The sequence below is a fragment of the Nelumbo nucifera genome, chromosome 1 (genome assembly GCF_055504915.1).
Source record: "Nelumbo nucifera cultivar China Antique chromosome 1, China Antique-T2T, whole genome shotgun sequence".
Taxonomy (NCBI): Eukaryota; Viridiplantae; Streptophyta; class Magnoliopsida; order Proteales; family Nelumbonaceae; genus Nelumbo; species Nelumbo nucifera.
Window position 1 is genome coordinate 172655306 of NC_142649.1, and position 20225 is coordinate 172675530.

At 40.5% G+C, this 20225-nt stretch overlaps 1 protein-coding gene across 1 annotated transcript in view; it reads left to right on the forward strand.

The window, feature by feature from the left end:
• Positions 1-9708: 9708 nt before the first annotated feature.
• The window catches only part of LOC104596424 (DUF21 domain-containing protein At4g14240-like), a 31475-nt gene continuing 20958 nt past the window's right edge, over positions 9709-20225 (forward strand). The window contains exons 1-7 of the mRNA XM_010257576.3: positions 9709-10240; positions 11286-11362; positions 12156-12239; positions 12335-12448; positions 13518-13601; positions 13757-13828; positions 14810-14877. Of these exons, the coding sequence (XP_010255878.2) occupies positions 10006-10240; positions 11286-11362; positions 12156-12239; positions 12335-12448; positions 13518-13601; positions 13757-13828; positions 14810-14877 (734 nt within the window). The 5' untranslated portion in view covers positions 9709-10005. The remainder of the gene's footprint in view (positions 10241-11285; positions 11363-12155; positions 12240-12334; positions 12449-13517; positions 13602-13756; positions 13829-14809; positions 14878-20225) is intronic.

Genomic DNA, 20225 nt, shown 5'->3' on the forward strand with positions numbered 1-20225 from the left:
ATCATAGGGTATGAGCTAATAATAGGGGTGATCGTGGGCCGGGCTGGGCTTTGCACTTATGATAAGGAATATAGCTTAAGCCCTGGCCCGGCCCGGCCTAGGGTTCTAAGCCTGTAACATAAGCCCTAGCCTAGGTCTACATGGTCCTAGGCTGGGTCGGGCCTGATTCCAGGCCAATGTCTTTCATATATAAAACATTACATATCTATAATATTTTTATTAAATGACATAACATGCATATAAACTTTTATTTTATATACTATATAATATAAATTATACATGTCATGTTATAATATTTATATATAAAATATATAATATAATGTAAAATAGCATGTATACTTAGTACACATTATGCACAAGATGTGTAAGTTTAAATATGGGCCCAGGCCGGGTTTGAAGCATTAAGCCCAAGCCCGACCCTAAAATTTGCAGGCCTAATATGGGCCCAGGCCCGAGCCGGGCCTGAACACAAAACCCAAGCCCAAGCCCAGAATTTCTGAGCCATGCAGAAATGATCACCCCTAGCTACTAAGCTTCATCGATTTCTTCTCTGGCTACAACTAGATAAAAATGCATCATGACGATGAGGAGAAAACCTTATTCATCACCAAGCACAACACTTACTACTACAAGTCGATGCCTTTGGGACTAAATAACGTCGAGGCCACTTACCAAAGACTGGTGAACAAGATTTTCGAAGAGCAAATGGGGAGGAACGTTGAGGCTTACATCAACAACATGGTTGTGAAGATTCTTAGGGCTAGCCAGCACACTTTGGACCTTGACAAGACATTTGGGGTACTCAGGAAATACAACATGAAACTGAACCCCACCAAATGTGCCTTTGGGGTCACCTTGAGAAAATTCCTAAGTTTTGTAGTCACCCAACGAGCAATAGAGGCCGACCTTGAAAAGATTACTAGACATGGATCCCCCTTGGTTAATTAAAGAAACCTAGAGGCTCACTAGCTGGGTCACAACCCTCAGCCAGTTCATGTCCAAGTCGGTTGACCAGTGATACCCTTCTTCCGGGCCATCAAGAAGTTGAAGGACTTCCAATGGATAGAAGATTTCCAGAATGCCTTCGAAGAGTTAAAGTCCTACCTCGTGTCGCCACCATTTCTCACGCGGACCATCTTGGGAGAAACCTTATTCTTGTATCTATCGGTTGGGGATGGAGCAGTCAGCTCGGTTCGGGAAACAAGGGAATTCAGAGGCCAGTATATTATGTCAACAAGGTCCTCCGTGAGGCCGAGACCAAATACCAAGAAGTAAAGAAAATAGCATTTGCACTAGTGGTCTCGGCCAATAGGGGTGGCAACGAGCCGAGCTTTTCATGAGCTGCTCGAGCTCAGCTCAGCTCGATTTCAACCGAGCTCAAGCTCGAGCTCGAGTTCGAGCCCAATTCAGTGGCTCGATTGTTAAACGAGCTGAGCTCGAGCCTACTAGAGCTCGGCTATGAGGCTTGCAAGCCAGCTCGAATATATATATATATATATATTATAAAAATATTATAATTATTAATTATTATAATTCTTAAATTATTAAATATAAAATAAAAAAATTATATATAATTTTTATTTTTATAAAATATTTTTCTAAATGTTTTTATAATAAAATATGTAATAAAATATTTTTGTAAAATATAAAATGAGCCGAATTGAGCCGAGCTCGATCTTATGAACCCTTGACTTGAGCCGAAATCGAGCTCAAGGTTCTGGCTCGAACTGAGCTCGAGCTCGAGTTCGAGCCTTGCAGAATAGTCTCGAGTTGAGCCTGGTAATATTCGGCTCAGCTCGACTCGAATCCACCCCTATCGGCCAAGAAGATAAAGCCTTACTTCAAGCCCACAACATCTCGGTGTTGACCAACCAGCCCCTCAAGTCAGTGTTTTCAAGCCACAACATCTCAACTAACCAAATGGGTAATCGAGCTATTGGAGTTCGACTTACATTATCAATCAAGGCCTACAATAAATATGCAAGCATTGGCAAACTTCTTGGTTGAGTGCACCTTCAACCATGGCCACAACCAAGCCCTTGAGAGTGAGGAGGAGCCTCGGTCGACCTAGACCTTGTTCGTAGATGGACCCTCCAACGCCAAAGCGAGCTGGTCTCATACTTCTCACCCCGAAGATAATGAGCTAGAGTATGCACTATGGTTTGGTTTCCCTACCTCCAACAGCGAAGCCGAGTACGACGCCTTGCTTGCCGACCTCCAACTTGCAAAAGACTTCAAAGCCACGCACATTGAAGTCTTTAGCGACACAATTGGTTGTGAACTAGGTGAATGGAGAGTATGAGGATAGGGAGCCAAATATGGCCAAATACTTGGGAAAAGTCCAAGAGTTAACTAGTCACTTCTAACACTTAGCTCTGCACTGGGTTCCATGGGTCGAAAATGCACGAGCCAATGACCTATCAAAACTTACAAGCTATTTGGGATCGGTCCTCGTTCGCATTGTGCACAGTGAGAAATTAACACACCCTAGCATCAAAGAAAGGTGAGTGTGTCCTGTCCAAGCTACACCTTGTTGGATGGATCCCATTCGACAAGGAGGCAAGGAGAGCCTGACAGTAGTTAGCACGGTATGCCATACTTGAAGGAAAGTTGTATAGAAGATCCTTCACTCTGCCCTATCTCAGATGCCTCTACCAAGAGGAGGGCAAATACGTGCTAAGAGAAATTTACAAGGGCATCGGCAGAAATCATCTAGGTATAGGGCCCTGGCACAGAAAGCACTTAGACAAGTATATTTTTGGCCAACCATCTAGAAGGACACTATTGAGTTGGTACAAAAGTGCGACTGATGCCAAAGGCACTTCAACATCCTCCATCGGCCTGCGATGACTCTCTCAGCCCTCAGTAGCCCTTGGACCTTTACAAAATAGGGGATGGACCTCCTTGGACCTTTCCCCCCAGCCACGGGGAACAAAAGACACCTAGTGAAAGAATGGTAGGATCCATCTAATGAACGCCAAGAACGTTGCGGAATGGGTGGGCGAATTTCAAAAATTTTCCTACCTTCTTCCAATTGGGAATCAAATTCCCTAAATTTAGAATACAATATTCAAGGATCCTACTTGAACCATAATCAAACCAGATCTGAACCAAAAAGCAAAAGGGAGGAATATACCTGATCCGGAGAAGCAGTATCTCCCAAAGTTGGTGTTCACGCCCAAAGAAGAAACCAAGATCTGCTCCTGCTGAAGATGACACAGTTGTGGGTGGAACGGAACCAACAGAGTGCGTCCTACACACTGGATCCTTCGCAAGATCTGCTCCTGCTGATATCTGCTCCTGCTGATATCTTGACTTCTTTCTTCTACAAAGATCGAATCTTGTTATTTGCAATGGCGGCGACGGCTGGAGGAGAACTCCAAGGACGAAGATAGCTGAATTGCTTCTCTTCTCTCTGGAGTATGAATGAGATATAATCTCTATTCACAGGAAGCTTTCTTGCTTTCTCTCTAAAACCCTTGGTTCGAAATCTGATATGTTTCTCTTGGGTTTCACCTCCTTTCTTCTTGATTAAGAAACCTCCTAATTAGGAGTTATCCCAATCCAAATCAGTATTTGGATAGGGGATTATCTTAATCCTATCTGAAGATTAAGTTAGCTTACTCATGTTCTTATCAGGAGGTTACCAGATTCAAATCTGATTTGAATTTGGTCTCCCGGAGTAGATAAGGTTAAAAGGCCCTATCCTTTTGATAACATTAATCTCAGATCCGCCCCATGGATGGGTGATCATATCAGCCCAGCTCGAAATGGGCTTTTGGCCCATTAAATGTTTAGTGCTTAAGTAGTTTCCAATCTGCTGCCCAGTTGGGCTTCTTTGTATGGCGTAGGACCCAAGCATTGATCTACACACCAGGCACATGGGTTCGGCCCAGCCTTTATTACAAGGCCCAGCCGAATTCACTGAAAAAGCTCAGTGAACCCCTGAGCCCATCACATGGACCCTATGGGCCCAACACTTACATTAAGTGGTCCCTAGGCCAAGCCATCTTATAAAAACCCAGGGACTGTGGGCAGGTGCAAGATTAGCCCATCAGGTACTATCCTAAATGGTCTTACACTTAACCTCTCAGCCCTTAATGATCAAGCACTGCCCGACAAGAGAGGACCTCTCCCTCGGCTACAAGGAACAGTGCCGCACTCTCCACTCACATGGATCCCGGGAATTAAAACCATTTGCAAACATTTTGAAACCGTACAAATATATATATATATATATATATATATATATTAATTTTGCAAAACAAAATTCCAACGATTGAAATCAACTGCCGGCAGCTTGGTTTCCATCAGAGAGAGTGCATTCCCGATCATTACCCTTTGTCCGACAAAGGGGCTGATCCTGTCACTATGATCGCCCACTCAGATGAATTCTCAGACTGTCCCAACATACCAGGTTTTGATCCCCATCTAAGGATCTCACTGATTGGCATATCAAAGACAGTGCATTCCCGATCATTACCCTTTGTCCGACAAAGGGGCTGATCCTGTCACTATGATCACCCACTCAGATGAATTCTCAGACTGTCCCAACATACCCAGGTTTTGATCCCCATCTAAGGATCTCACTGATTGGCATATCAAAGACAGCCCGATCCGACACCTAGTGAAGTGTCATAATCGAGTCTAGGGGTCAGGTGTAACTTTCCAGTTTTGCCCATCTATCTCCAAGGTCCAGGGCAATACTAGAAATCTGGTCCGGTTCAAGGATTCGAGTAATCCCATACTGCATGTGCCTTGGGTCTTACCCTGGTGGCCGAGACAGGCCATCCCAACACTTGGTGGCACACCAATATCAGCCTTGGCAGGATAAATCTCCCCAGACTTATCCAATGGCTGTGAACATTTAAAACTAACATGAGTCTCTATAAGTGTCCAGTTTTAGGGTCTTATACAGAATTATACCAAACAACATGAATCAAACATGCACTTTATTTATTTACACTAAATGTCAAAAGTACATCAAATCGGATTGAAGCTAAGGGCATACAAAACTGTCTAACACCTAGTCGTGGTAGTAGACTACTTCACTGAGTGGGTCGAAACCAAGGACTTGGCAACCATTATGGCTAAGACAACTCAAAGCTTCTTTTGGAAGAATATCACTTGTCGATTTGGCATCCCATACATGCTTGTCACCAACAACGACTGATTGTTCGACAATTCCAAGTTCAGAGAATGGTGTGGTACCCTAGGAATAAGGCAGCAATACACCTCGGTTGGCTACCCTCAAACTAACGTGCTAGCCGAGGTCACCAATAGAATGATCCTAGACGGATTGAAGGCAAGGTTAGACAAAGCCAAAGGGCTTTTGGCATATGAGCTGTATAACATTCTATGGGCATACCCAACGACGCCTTAGACTGCCACGGGTGAAACTCCCTTCAACTTGATGTATGGGACAAAGGTTTCCATCTTAGTAGAGATTGGCCAATTAACACTTTGAACCGAGGCATACCAGGAAGCTGTGAATAGTGAAGAGTTAAGGGACAACCTTGACCTGTTAAAAGGTGTCCAAGAGCAAATCCAAATTAGGGTTGTGGCCTACCAGCAAAGAGTTGCAAGATATTACAACTCCCGAGTTAGAGAGTGTCGCTTCAAGGAAGGTGACCTCATCCTCAGAAAGGTCATGGTTCATGAGCTCGGCATCGAAAAGCTTGGCCCAAACTAGGAAGGGCCCTATAAAATCAAACAAATAGTAGGGCCTAACACCTTTTCAGTTGGAATATATGGGTGGTAGACTAGTTCCTCGTACCTGGAATTCTGAAAATCTTTTCAAATGTACTATCAATAGAAGTGTAAATACCTTAACGGAAAATTGTAAATGAAAAGTGCAATTTCCTCTTACTTCAGATCTTTCTTTGTGTAAACATTCTTGTCCCCTCTAGCTGCCAGGACCCCTTGGCCAACCAACCGCAGTATACAACCTTTCTTAAGGTTATACACTCAAACTAGATGCCGGTCCTCTCAGTCGATCGACCACAGCATAGGACCTTCCTTAAGATTATACGCTCGAACCAAGTGTCGGCCCAAGGCATACGATACTTTGCGAGTCATATGACTAGTTGCCTTTTGATCTTCTTTCACTAAGGCAAGAGATTTTAGGACCTCAGTAGCTGTTGATAAGTAGTCCACGACCTCGGGCCTGGCCTCAAAGACCCTTTGGCTCTATTTGGTTTGTGGGGTGGGGATGAAAAAAGGGAATATTCCAAAAATATTTTGTTTTCTCATATTTGTTTTGAGGGAAAGAGTGGGATGGGGTGAGAAAAAGGTGGGATTCCAGATCCCAAAATCAAGGATTCGGGGTCACACCAAAATCGTGCAACCCCGGTGGAAAAACTCGAGAAAACTTGAGATCATCTTCATCCTCATTGCCACTGCTGGTAATCGCCACCATCGCCACCACCGCCGATAACAGATCGTCTTCATCCTCCCTCATGCATATGCTGGTAATCACCGTTGTCAGTAACAGATCTGCTGCTGTTGGTTTCGTCTTCTACCTTCGACTCAAGACGCCTTATCGTAGCTGCCCAAGTAAAGAAACTCAGGAAAGACCTCTGATGGAAAAGCACTTGTTTGAATGCCCAATTTTTCAGATGAAGTGGGAATCCAATGACCACAAACCCCACAAACTTCCCCTTCTTCATACTTGTGATAATCTCCACAAACCCCGCATGGGTTCTCTCTCCTTCTTCCTCATGATTAAATACAACGATCAAAACAGACCTAGATGACAAAAACGGCCTCGTAGATCGGAACAACTTAAACCAAAGTGTGACGAAGGCAGCCCAGGAGATAAAGAGGAAGAAATTCAGGACTAGGAAAAGCTTAATTTACTAGGCTTTAGATCGGATTGATTGTCACAACACAATTGAGTAATTTAGAACTTTTTAGATTTAAATTTGTCTCAGCCAGTCAATCTCTCAGATGTTGTCCTTATCGGCACCAACTAGAAACCAATAGCGGCAGAAGGTAGGAGATGAAACAGATCTGCCACTGCTGTTACTAGATTTGCCGCTGTCAGTAACAGATCTGTTGCTGCTGGTAACACCATTGATGACGATGGTAGGCATTCACCGGCAATAAGGGTGGATTGAACCTCCAAGATCTCTGTTTAGTCTTCATCCTCCCTCTGCAGATTGAACCTCCAAGACCTCAGTTTTGTCTTGGATAATTTTCCTTCTATTTTCCCATGTAAAACCGAACACTGGAAAGCTAAATTTTTACACTTTCCCATGCCATGCCATCCCATCCCATCCCATCTTTTCCCATCCCACCCAAATCTTCCCATAAACCAAAAGGATCCTAAAAGAAGCCTTTGTGAAGGACAAAGAGTTGATTCCGACAAATTACTTAATAAAAATATGATGAACGACACACTAAGTAGACAATACTTCTCCACTAAGGCAACCACTCATGACCTCAGCCATAAAACCCCCACGGAATGACGCATTAAGCAAAGGGAATTTTTCACTAAAGTAAAAAGTTCTATGACTTTAGCAACTGTTATCGAGCAATTTCACAGAACGTCTTCACGAATGGCTAAGTAAAGATCACTTTTGCAAAAAAAAAAAAAAGAGATACTTTATTATAGAATTGTAAGTTTCTTTACAAAAATGCCTCTTTGGGGGAGGCATTGGCCCCTTGCCTTGTAGAAAAGAAGAAAGATAAGAATATAATTTTTTGACAAGAAACTCAAATTCTATTAACTCAAATGTCTTTACAAAAATAAGGCCTCTTATGGGGGAGGCATCAACCCCTTACAAAAAAAAAGGAGGGAGCGTAAACAAGTACATGGAATAATCATAAAAAAAGGGGACATTAGCCCTGGAAAAATATTCTTACTAGGCATCCCTAATTTGAACCTCGACCTTTGCATTCTCTTCAGCTGTTACATCCTGCCTGATGGTCTGGTGAGTGCCGTCCTGAGCATCGAACGTGCCCACCACATCGACCTCCTGTTGGTTCTCGCTGAAGGGATCTAGCTAACTAACGTCAAACTTCGAGAAAAACTTCGACACATGGACTCTGTAGTCCTCATACCCCTCTAAGTGGGTTGTGGAATTGAACTTAGCCAAGTCCTTCTTGTGCTCCTCCGAGGCCTTATAATCCTCCATGGCTCGAGAAGACGTCTCCTGAAGCCTCTGCTCATGGACTCCAACATGAACTTCGCAAACCTCAGCTGATCTTCTTTGTCGCTACATTGACCTCGAGTTTCTTCCAACACTCGTACTCCTCACAAGCCTTCCCATTAGTAGCCTCTCAGCTAGCTGGCACCTTAGACGCTCGGTCTCTTCTTGTGATTGGTTCATTTGTTGTACCAAGACCTCCACTTTGTCGCAAAGGCCCACTTCGCAAGAAGCCACCTGCAAAAGAAGAATAACCTCACATTAGGTGGAAAATTTTAACTAAGGGAGAAAGTAACATCACTAAGGAAACAAGATTGGCTATATGAGTCTGTTTGACCATTCCATTGTGTTTAATATCATATGCATCGGTAATTTACCAGTATTGTGACATTTACTTAACCATCTTATTCATTTAAATTAAAAGTTGGTACATGAACATTTGGACATTTGGTCAGTTCTATATTTTATATCTATTGTCTAGGGAGATTGGTCGGGATGGCTTAATTGGGTATTGGATCGGGTTCGGGTTGAGGCAACCCCGCAGGTTTGGTTTGGTTTCTTACTAAAAAAATATGGGTTTTTTGGTAAAGAAAAAAATACGAAAAAGTACAAATAAGCCTAATGCAAATTTCTGATTTTCACAGCAGATCTATAAATATTCAAAAGAATATGAGTTTTTTTGGTAAAGAAAAAAATACAAAAAAGTACAAATAAGCCTAATGCAAATTTCTGATTTTCACTGCAGATCTATAAATATTCAAAAGAATATGAGTTTTTTTGGTAAAGAAAAAAATACAAAAAAGTACAAATAAGCCTAATGCAAATTTCTGATTTTCACTGCAGATCTATAAATATTCAAAATGTAAAAAAATCACATTTTATGCATTCATATTCATCCAAATGCCAATTTTGAGCTGGCCCCAATCGCACTTTGTGCCTATGAATTCTGATGCTGGGCTAAACCGTCATTCTCCCAAAAAAATATGAATTTGGTTGGGTACAAGTGCACTGTAGTGAATCGATAATCTTTTTGTTGGGTTCGGGCCGAAATCCCACCGGATCGGGTATAGAGTTGATATCCCTATCCACGCTACAAAAAAAGTACGGTAGAATCGGCTTCATTTAATGCTTGCCATTCACCAACAAAATATCGTCGTGGAGTTTCGGCCGTTGGTTCTTTTCTTCGAAACCCTACGAGTAGGATTAATAATGTACTCGTAGAAAATTTCGGTTTTTAATTTTTTTATTGCCTTTACTCATATCATATGTATATCCATCGGCCGATATTTCGGTCTTTGAAGACATCGTGCAATACGGAGCCGTACGAGATTTGTATTCCCCAGTCTCTTTCTTTTTTTTGTTCTGTAATATTGTAATCTGTATTACTATTACCTAGGCTTCACACGATTCATTTGTTCGCAATCCTCTGCCGTAAGAGAGGTTTTGCCACGTGGAGAACATTTTGGCATATTTAAACCGTCTATTACATCATTGAAAATCTGAACCATTTTCAATTAGTCACGTTTATCCCAAACGGCCCCGTCAGCTTCAATTGTACATACCGTTGGAGTGCATGGTCACACCTTTTGCAATTTTCAAACGACCACGTGTTCGACTGCTATTGACTCATATCTCACACTTAGACTCATTTGGATGTTAATTCATCTGCCACCTGGCAAGATAGAGTATTGCGAACTTCGACGGAAGAATAAACGGCAGCAGCAAGAGAGCGAGAACAGGAGAAGCATACAAATCTTCGTCATTTGTGTCATATCCTCCTTTCTCGTCTCAGAAATAAGAAGGAGATTAACAGAGCCCCCACTCCTCTCTGTTCTGTACCTCGAAGAAGTGATCGATGCTGCTCATAAATACTTTAGCCCTAGCTCGAATGACGACGAAAGGTTTCCTTCTGGAAAGCAATGGTATCACCTTCGGATCGTTCTGGTGGTTCACATACGCTGGGATCTCATGCATCCTCGTTCTCTTTGGAGGGATCATGTCCGGACTCACGCTAGGATTGATGTCCCTGGGTCACGTCGAGCTTGAAATCCTTCAGAGAAGTGGAACCTCTACGGAGAAGAAGCAAGCAGGCCAGTTGTTTCTTCAATTCTAATGGCTTTTACTCTCTCTCATTCTCCTTTAGATCGGCGAAGAGATGGTAGAAATTGGGAAATGTAGTCTATAAACTGCTTGTGGATTTTAGGCATATAATTAATGTCTGAGCGAGCCTGGAAGTTGTTCTGTTTTGGCTTGCAATTGTTCTCGGAAATAAGATAAATGAGAGGAAGAATCACTTTTCTTTGTTCCGAATGCTGAAAATTAGTAGTTTCTTATTGGACATTCGATGGGTTTATTATTGTCCTGGTTATTGAATTGGTTCTCTTGAGTTTGCGCTGGATTTCTTTTAGAGACTTTTTCTATTTGCTACTGTGTTACTCTGTCATTTTTTTTTTCTTTAACCCCCTCATGAATTTAGAAAATCCAGATTCGCACTGCTTTTGCAAATTTAGGCGTCAAGTTAACATATGCAGATTTAAAAATGTTTATTTCTAGCGAAAGTAAAAGAATTATGACAAATTCAGTGGTTTTTGTCGCACTGGTTTTACTGCTACTATGCATTAAAAAGAACAAAATTCTCTTTCTTGACTTGATACTTAATCCCCAGTAGAATCTGACGCGACTTGGGTCAGCATTAATGATATATGAAATACCACATTTTTCCCTTTTACTGTGGTGTTTTTCTCTTTCTTGACTTGATACTTAATCCCCAGTAGAATCTGACGTGACTTGGGTCAGCATTAATGATATATGAAATACCAAATTTTTCCCTTTTATTGTGGTGTTTTTCTCTTTCTTGACTTGATACTTAATCCCCAGTAGAATCTGACGTGACTTGGGTCAGCATTAATGATATATGAAATACCACATTTTTCCCTTTTACTGTGGTGTTTTTCTAATGCCAAAGTACAAATGCCTGAAGAGACATGATACATTATAAATTTAAACCCCTTTACCCTATGACTGAAATTGCATTCCTTGTTTGGATCATATTATAAAATTCTTACATATTAAAATTTTCATGTAACTCCTAGTTTTCTTTTTAATCTGTGACTGGTTGTCCCTTTCTTCATTCAGCTGCCATCCTTCCAGTTGTTCAAAAGCAACACCAGCTTCTTGTGACTTTGCTTCTATGTAATGCTTGTGCAATGGAGGTACAGTACTGGATTTTATTTTACTTCTATTTCTCATAAACTAAGCATCAAATCTTCCCGTAACTGTTTATGTAGAATGCCTCTACTTGTAACCTATAGTCCTTGCCTCCTTGGCATACTCTACTAACTAGAAGGTGATCGTGCCTATGCAACAACTATCATACACACAGTTCAGATGAATTAATCCGTATCCAACTATTAGGGGCTGGTTACATGAATCTATTCTACCACTATCCTATGCTTGCACTCTTATCTCCTGTTAAATGGTATCTCCCAGTTTCACAATAGAAATGATGCAATTAATGAAAAAAAGAGGCAGGAATACAGAGAAACAAAGAAAAATCAGAAAGGGGTCCTTCAGAGTATTAAAATAGGGAGCATTGTAAAAAAAAAGCTAAATGCAGTTAAGCAATTATATTTTTTTTATCAGTAGCAGTTGCAAAATGATATTAATACTTTAAACTGTCAAACATTATTAGATATAAGAATGTCAAATATAATTTTACAATTTTCAATGCATATATAACATCATAATCGTCTGAGCTTTGTGACATGATATTATATATACAACTATGCAGTACAATTTGGAGTACCATTTAGAAGCTACAAATCCTTAGTTCAAAATTTAAGTTGGTTTTCCTTGGTTCTTCAATTAACTATTATAAATTTTCCTCGGAGCATTTAATTCCATGATCTACTTTACATTGATTTTTTATTACATCATAATTAACAATTTTCTATTTACTTATCAAAAAATTAACAATTTTCTTTATCATTGAGTTACTGCCTGCAGGCCCTTCCCATATATTTGGATAAGATCTTCAATCCCGTTGTCGCTGTTGTTCTTTCAGTAACTTTTGTTCTAGCTTTTGGAGAGGTTTGTTATATTTCTAACTTCCTATTGCTTTAGAATAAGTTATTTGAATTGTTTATGTAAAAGGAAGTGAAGAATTTCTTGCCATTTTCCACCAGGTTATTCCACAAGCAATATGCACTAGATATGGACTTGCTGTGGGTGCGAATTTTGTATGGCTTGTTCGTATTTTGATGATAATTTGCTACCCAATATCTTATCCTATTGGAAAGGTAATTTCAATTATAGGTAATTTATAAAAAAAAAGGTAATTTCAATTATAGGTAGTTCAACTGTAATAATTCTTTCTTACAAACCACGTATTTAACACAACTGATTTTTTTTTTCAATACTTAAATATGCTCATTGTATGATGGAATTGGCAACAAACTCCTTGGTCTAATCTGATTATTGTCTATGAAATCAGAAAAAGGGCCATTACCAATGATGGTCCCACTGTCCCAGCAATCCGGGGTCTTGGGTGGGGTAAGCTGGACATGGACCTAACCTTTGGCATTTCCTTTTTCTTTTCTTTGTTTTTCTCTTTTTTTCTTTCTCTTTTCTTGGCAAAAAGCGGTAACTCTCAGGCTCAAATTACATTCTTGTGCTTGTCATCCTGAGATTTACCATTGCACCAAGCAATGACCCCTTGTCTCTTTATTCAGATTTCAGAAACAGATCTTTTTTATAAATAAAAACAATCAAATGATCTTTTGTTAATGAACTATAAATAAAAGAATACTTGCTATTGAAGAAGTCTGATAACTGGGGACCACATAATTGGTGCAGAACAGAATGACTTAGCTGACAATCCCTATATTCCATTTAATAAAACTTCTATTCTAATATGAAAAAAAACTCATTCCATCTAGATGTGCTTGTTCTTGTTCCTGAGCCCCCAGGTCATTGCCTTCATTCAAGACCCTTCTTCCAAGATCAAACTCTGTTGTATGAAGTTATTGAGCATCATGAACAGATTGGAATTTGTTGGATATATAGTAACACATTATCTTTAATTTCTAAGTGTTAATACTAGAACATAACATGTTCATTTTCCACTCAAAGAAATGTATACCTTGCTCTACATTGCTGTAAAAGGGAGTTATTTTATCAAATTTCTATTCAAACTGTTTTGTTTTTTGTTTTTGTTTTTGGTTTTTTTCATTCTTGTCACATTTCATTTAGGAGACTTGAGGAGATGTTACATAGTGGAGAAATGTCTATTATTTATTATTTTTTGTGATGCCTTACCTTAAAATGTAATTGTAATTGTTTTCACAAGTTATGAATGTGCTTTTTCAGGTTTTGGATTGGGTACTGGGACATAATGAAGCACTGTTTAGGCGGGCTCAATTAAAAGCCCTTGTCTCTATTCACAGCCAAGAGGTAAGCTTACTTGAAACGGGAAGTAGAGGTGATGTGTCAGAAATAATGCTTGACAACTGTACACTAATGTCTTAAGGAATAGTAGCAAACTAGCAATACAAAAATTTTGTATTAAAGTTATTTGCTCCTTTTATTGTACTATCTTATGATTCTAGGCTGGTAAGGGGGGTGAACTCACACATGATGAAACAACAATTATTAGTGGAGCTCTAGACCTAACTGAGAAGGTATGCACTATAATTTAGCCTTATCCTGCTTTTCTTCATATCTAAAAATCTCCAATATTTTGGACATTTCATTTTGGAGAAGATAAAGATTTGTAACTTGTTGTTAATATGATAGAAATAGAATTTTCACCATGCAATATGTGTATTTGTGGGTAGAATGGCAGGCATTGATGATGGTATTTTAATTTTGTTTTTGGTGCATCCATTTGGTGTTATAGTATTATGTAAAATAATCAATATCATGTGCATTATCAGTATATTCTAGTTTGGTAGCTAACTAGCTACTTCAACTTCTTGGTGAGCTTTCAAGAACTTCCAACTTGAATCCCTATAAAGATGTTAATCTTTCCCCTCTTTCCTGAGTAAAAAAGAACAATACTTTCTATTTTCTTTGGTCACTTGAGACTGATTTTGATAATTTGACTAGGCAAAAAATCTTAGAACTTGCCTTAATTCCTATCATCAAGTGTAATCAAAATTTAGTCCCAGGTGGGGAAGGTTAGTGTTTAAGCTGGTTCAAAGGTATCTTTATGTCTCAACTGATATAATCAAACTCAATGTGGCTTGGATTGATTTAAACCTTGTTAAGTAATTAACTAGTGATATCAGTACTGGGAAGATTTGAATCTTTCTGTTGGCTTAGGTGTAATGTGGTCATGTTTATGAAGATGGGGATGTGAAGAGCAAAAATAAAGTAATCAAAACACTGAAACTAAGCTGGCAACATATAAAAGCTTCATGCCATCTTGTTTATGAAGATCAATGTTAGGTGTAATGTGGCAGTAACTATTAATATCTTTTATTTTTGTTTAACAGACATTGTGGTTTGGCCCATCGTTACCATCATTATATGGTTAACATCTAATTGGAAGATGTGTACTACCATGTTCTTCATGCAATTGGATCAGTCTTTGGTTGTTTCACTTTGCACTGTGTTTGTCATCTGAGACTTTAGCTGCCAACTTATCTTTTTGTGGACAGACTGCTGAGGAAGCTATGACACCTATTGAATCAACATTTTCATTGGATGTGAATTCAAAATTGGACTGGTGAGTTTGCGTCCAAAGTGTTCTTTAATGTTTTGGCTTATCGAATTATCCATATTGTAAGGTGAATGTAGCATTCAGATTTCATATTTATCACATTGATGTGCAAGTTACCCCCCCCCCCCCCCCCCCCCCCCCCCCCCCCTCCCTACCCCAATTGGTAACAGATAAGAAATATCGTTACTAAAGAAAAATTGTAAGGTAAAGCAGCAGCAACATACACTCTACCAAGGGAGAAAAACCTGAGCCAAAAGGCTCAGCTAGCCTATATGACCTCCAAGTACCCATAGGTCTACCCAGGAAGAGCAAACCCTGATGTATCAATTGCTGATTGACTGTTTCTCTTGCAAAAGACTCTGATTGACCTCTTCCATCCCATGAACAAAAGCCATTTGTGTTCTTTAATTTGTTATGAATGGAAAAGGTTTTAAATTAAAGAATATTCTTTTTCCCATGTGGCAGGGGACTATTGAGATGAAACTTGAAACATAGAAAGGTGTCATGAACAAAGAAATGTCATGTTTTTTGGGTTATTTCCACAACTTCCATTTGTCAAATTATGCTGAAACAGGACTGGATATTAACTTATTTGTCAAATTTTGCTGAAAAGGACTGGATATCTGCTTGTCTAAAAGAAAACCATCTTTCTGTATTACCTATGAAAGAACTCTATTTATATATTTTTATGAAGTAGACTTTTCTATAATTCATAAGTATATTGTTACCAAAAGATCAGTGTAGCTGATTTGGTAATCTTATGGGGTGAAATTGGATAGATTTCAACCTTGTATTCTTTTAGTTTTATTAGGGAAATTTATGGATGTAACATCAAAAGAATAGTATAATACCTACTAGCCACATGCTTTTGAGAGTACAAGCAAATCTTTAGTTTCTCCCAATAGCCATGAAAAGAAAAAATTGAAGTGGGAGGTGACTGGAAGTGGTCGGGGGTGGTTGGAGGTGACTGTCAAAGAAAGGTTGGTTAGCGTCTTAGCGAAACTACGATGTTCGGTGAACTTGCTCAATGACCTAGATCAGGTCTGTTTGTACAAAATAGAGGAGGACAACGTCTTGTGACTCAACCCCTGGTGGCAAGGCAACTTCAGGAAGCCATAGCCACATTGAGGAACAAAAGATTGAAGTGAGGATTTTAGAAACCATTGGAACTATAGGGAAGTTGCAAGTTTGGATGTTTGGCTCGAAGAAGGTGACTGTGAAGTGGTTAAAGGGAATTTAACAATGTATATTCTCTCTAGCAAGGCTGAAGAGCGCAAAGGAGGCGCATAGTGGGCAAGTTTGAAAGTGACCCTCCATTACTGATGTCGTCAATAGGACCTATCGTGAAGCGGAAGTTGGGGCTTTTTCTTTGTTCGGAGGTTCAAAAGCTGTCGGAAGGCATGTTCTTGATTTTGTTGCCCTTTGAGAAAGAAGCAAACAAGGTGGTTCATGATTGGCCTTAGTGCCTGATTATCGATGGTTTCCGATTCTAGATTGGGAGGTGTTACTAGGGGTGGGAGCTATAATGGAGGATGAATGGGATGTGTCCTCGTGTTGGATGACTTTTTTGGATTGCTGATGCACTTGTAGAGTACTAAATAAATACAAACTGTGGGGGACTTATGTGGAGGCTTTGTCATAATAGATAACTTGTATTTGGCCAAAGAGAGCTGTGAGTGGGTTCAGTACTTCAGTGGAAGGGCTCGATCCTGACAACAGTCAATGTGGCCGCGAAAGGAATCCTCCATGTTATTGCCATATGGTTGAAATTTCTATCGGGAGTCCTTTCGGTTTTGGAAAATTTGGGTAAGAAAGAAGTCATTACAGTCCAAGAGGCGGCAAGATGGCTTAGTGAGTCAGAGGGGGAGTGAAGGATTGTGGATGTAGGCCAACCCTAGATTCCATCATGGCCAAATGGAGCCTTTAGAAAATAGTTGGAGGGGCTATAGTAGGGGAGTAGAAGGAGAGACTAGTGAGAAAGGAGATCCAGATCTGACCGTTTCTCATTTTCCCAGACATCAGACATGGAGCTGCCTTGGGGAAAGTTATTGGAAGAGGGGACAATGATGCAAGGTGTTGGTTCAGGTTCTAGCTTAGATTCAGAATCTGACCCGGTTTTGAGCAGGGGTAGCTTCTCTTGAGGTGGGTTTGGAGACCGAGAGGCTACATTAGTGCCACATGGTGCCCTAGGCACAGTCGAAAGTTAGCAGAGTGGTGAAAGGAATCTTAATTCAAATTTTGAATTTCAAAATGTCTTGAAAGACATCCTCAAGGCTTTAATCCGAGAAGCTATGGCAGGATCAAGTGTTTCCATTTCAGGCCCGTCTGATTCAAGCCCGCCTCTCACCACTCTATCCCTTCAAACCTCTCACAATAATCCTATCTGGGCCCAAGCCCAGCCCACCTCTTCTCAGATGCAGGCCCATTAGAAGAACAACTCTAAGCTGACCCAACCCAACCTTTGCATCACCAAAATTACCCAACCACTCCCCCAATCTAACCACTCTTCCAAGCCCCCCTCCCCACATAACCAAAACTTTCAAGTCTTTGAGAGGAAGAAATGAGCTTCACTTTCATTGGAAGCAGGCAGCAGGGGAGATCGAAGATTGGCGGAAGGTAACCTTTCCAAGTTTGGTTCCTCTGGTTTTCCTCAGTTGCATTTGGTGGCCCCCTATGGTTCGGATGCACTCATGGACTGTTGTAGGCATATTCCCTGCTCATTGCCCATAGGCTTGAAACCAGGGTGACTTGCGAACTGCCAACTATCAGGTTTGAAGCCTCTAGTTGTTGAGCAGTCCTCATCGGAGAACCAAGCTTGTTGATCTATAATCCCTATCGACAACGAGAAAGATGAGGAAGAGGAGGAAGTGCTGACGAAGTGGGGAAACGATAGTGGAGATCTTGAAGAAAGGTTAGGGGTTCAGGGTAGAATGAACAGGCTCCCTTGCCCCTATTGTGGGTAGATGAAGTGGAAGAGCAAGATAGAGAAGCTTGTACAAAGGTGGAAAGCATCTCAGAGTGGGTAAGATTGAATATTGGTGATATTAGCAAATTCTTGGGTGTGTCTGTTGAAGGGCATGAAACAGAGGTAGTGGCCTTATTTGATACTATAGAGAAGAAATGTGGAGAAAGGAGATGAATTTCTCACTGACTTGACCAAGAGAGCTCCTTGGTTGTGGAGAGAGAAAATGAGATGTGACAATGAGCGAAGGAGGTGCTTCGTCTAGTTGTCCAAAGCCAACCAGTTGGTTGGTAAGGTCTCCTGCTGGTTGCAGCAGAGACTTGGGATCGAATCCCGCCTGCACTTGGGTTGAGGGGGTTATGGGTTGGGGGATGGGCTACCCCCATTGTCTATCCCTTCAGGAGATATAAAAAAAAAGGGCATTGCAATCAACAACCTTGGCAGGAGTGGCAATAAGGGCAAGAGGAGCTCAGCGCGGGGGGGGGGGGGGGGGGTTAAATTTTCATCATCTGTTTGCCCATGAATTTCACAATTCTGTTGTGGAACATTCAGGATCTGGGTGATTCTGGAAAAAGAGCTGGCATGAGAAAGTTAGTGGATAGTTGCAAACCAAGATCTTGAAAGAAACTCTCTAGAAAGGCCTTTTACTGAAGAAGAGATCCTACAGGTCATCAATGATTTGGGACCTGATGGATTCCTTATAGAATTTTACAAGAAGTGCTGGTCTTTTTTGAAGCAAGACCTGTTGCAGGTTTTCTCTGATTTCTACATCAATGCGGAGTTAGGGGAAGCCTCAAAAGCTAGTTTCATAGCCCTAATTCCAAAGAAGAAAGGTGTAGTAGAAATCAATGACTACAGGCCAGTAAGTCTGATTGGAAGAATCTATAAAATCATCTCAAAGGTGTTGGCTAATAGACTAAGAAGTATGCTTAACCTTTTAATTTCCCCTTCCCGAGGCACTTTTCTTGATGGGAGGCAAATTTTAGATGGGGCTTTGGTGGAAAATGAGTGCATCAACTCAAGACCAAGAGGGGATCTTTTGAGTGTAATCTACAAATTAGACATGGGAAAAAAGTTCATTGGGGTTTTAGAGATTATCTTCTACAGAGAATGGGTTTTGGTTTGAAGTGGATTGAATGCTGTTTGGAAGCGGCAAAAAAAATTATTTTAGTAAATGGAAAGTCGAAAGGATTCTTTCTAGTTAAAAAGGACCTTCGGTAGGGTGATCCCATTTCACCTTTCTTGTTCATTTTGGTGGTGGAAGCTCTAAGTAGAATGATTGATAGGGCTGTCTCGACTGGCTACCTTAAAGGCTTCAAAATCTCAGAAAATAGTGAATTGATTACCATCCTCCAATTTGTTCACGACTCTTTGATCTTCTCTAGAGTCTAGACCAAGCTGTTGTGATCTGTTGTTTCTCAGGTGCCTCCTTATATATTTTGAGGCTGTTTTAGGGCTGAAGATAAACCTCCAAAAGAGTGCATACATCCCAGTGGGAAATGTACCCAACATATATGAGTTTGTGGAAGTCCTGGGCTGCAGAGTGGGATCCCTCCCATCTAAAATTTTAGGGCTGCCCTTAGGTGCTACTGCAAATCTAAAGAAATTTGGAACCCAATGATCAAAAGAGTAAAGTCTAAGCTAGCAGGGTGGAAGACACACTATCTGTCAAAGGGTGGTAAGTTAACTCTTGTTCAGAGTGCCTTTTCAAGTTTACCGACTTATTACCTGTCAGATGTCACTCTTCCAATCATCAGCCTTTGTCTTAAACTTCCTTAAGAAACTAAGAAGAGACTTCTTGTGGAAGGGAAAGGATGATGAAAGGAAATTTCACTTAGTTGCGTGCTCAGAATTTGTAGACCAAAAAAGTTGGGTGGTTTGGGTGTTAAGTCTCTGAAGCAAGTAAACTTGGCCCTTTTGTCCAAATAGCTGTGGAGGTTTGTCAGAGAACATGATGCCCAATGGAGAAATCTGATAAAAAACAAGTATGGGGAAGCTAGCTTTGGGTGGGAATCAGGCCTGGTCAGTGAGTCTTATGGCATTGGTCTCTGGAAGGTAATATTGCAAAACAGAGACCTCTTTTTCAACCTTCTCTCTTTCAAACTAGGCTCAGGTGAGAGAGTCCTTTTCTGGAAGGACAGGTGGTGTTGTGATAGGCCTATTCATATTGCTTTTCCCTCTATTTTTGCTTTAGCACAAGGATGTTAGAGTCTGTAATTGCCTTGAAGTTAGCACCTTTCAGGTTACTTGGATACCAAAGCTAAGAAGAAATGTAGATGATTAGAATTTGGAAACTTTAATAACTTTGTTGAAGCAATCAGAACAGATTGAGGCCCTGTTTGAGAACACTTAAAAGAAGTACTTCTTTTAACAAGAACTTCTTTTAAGACAT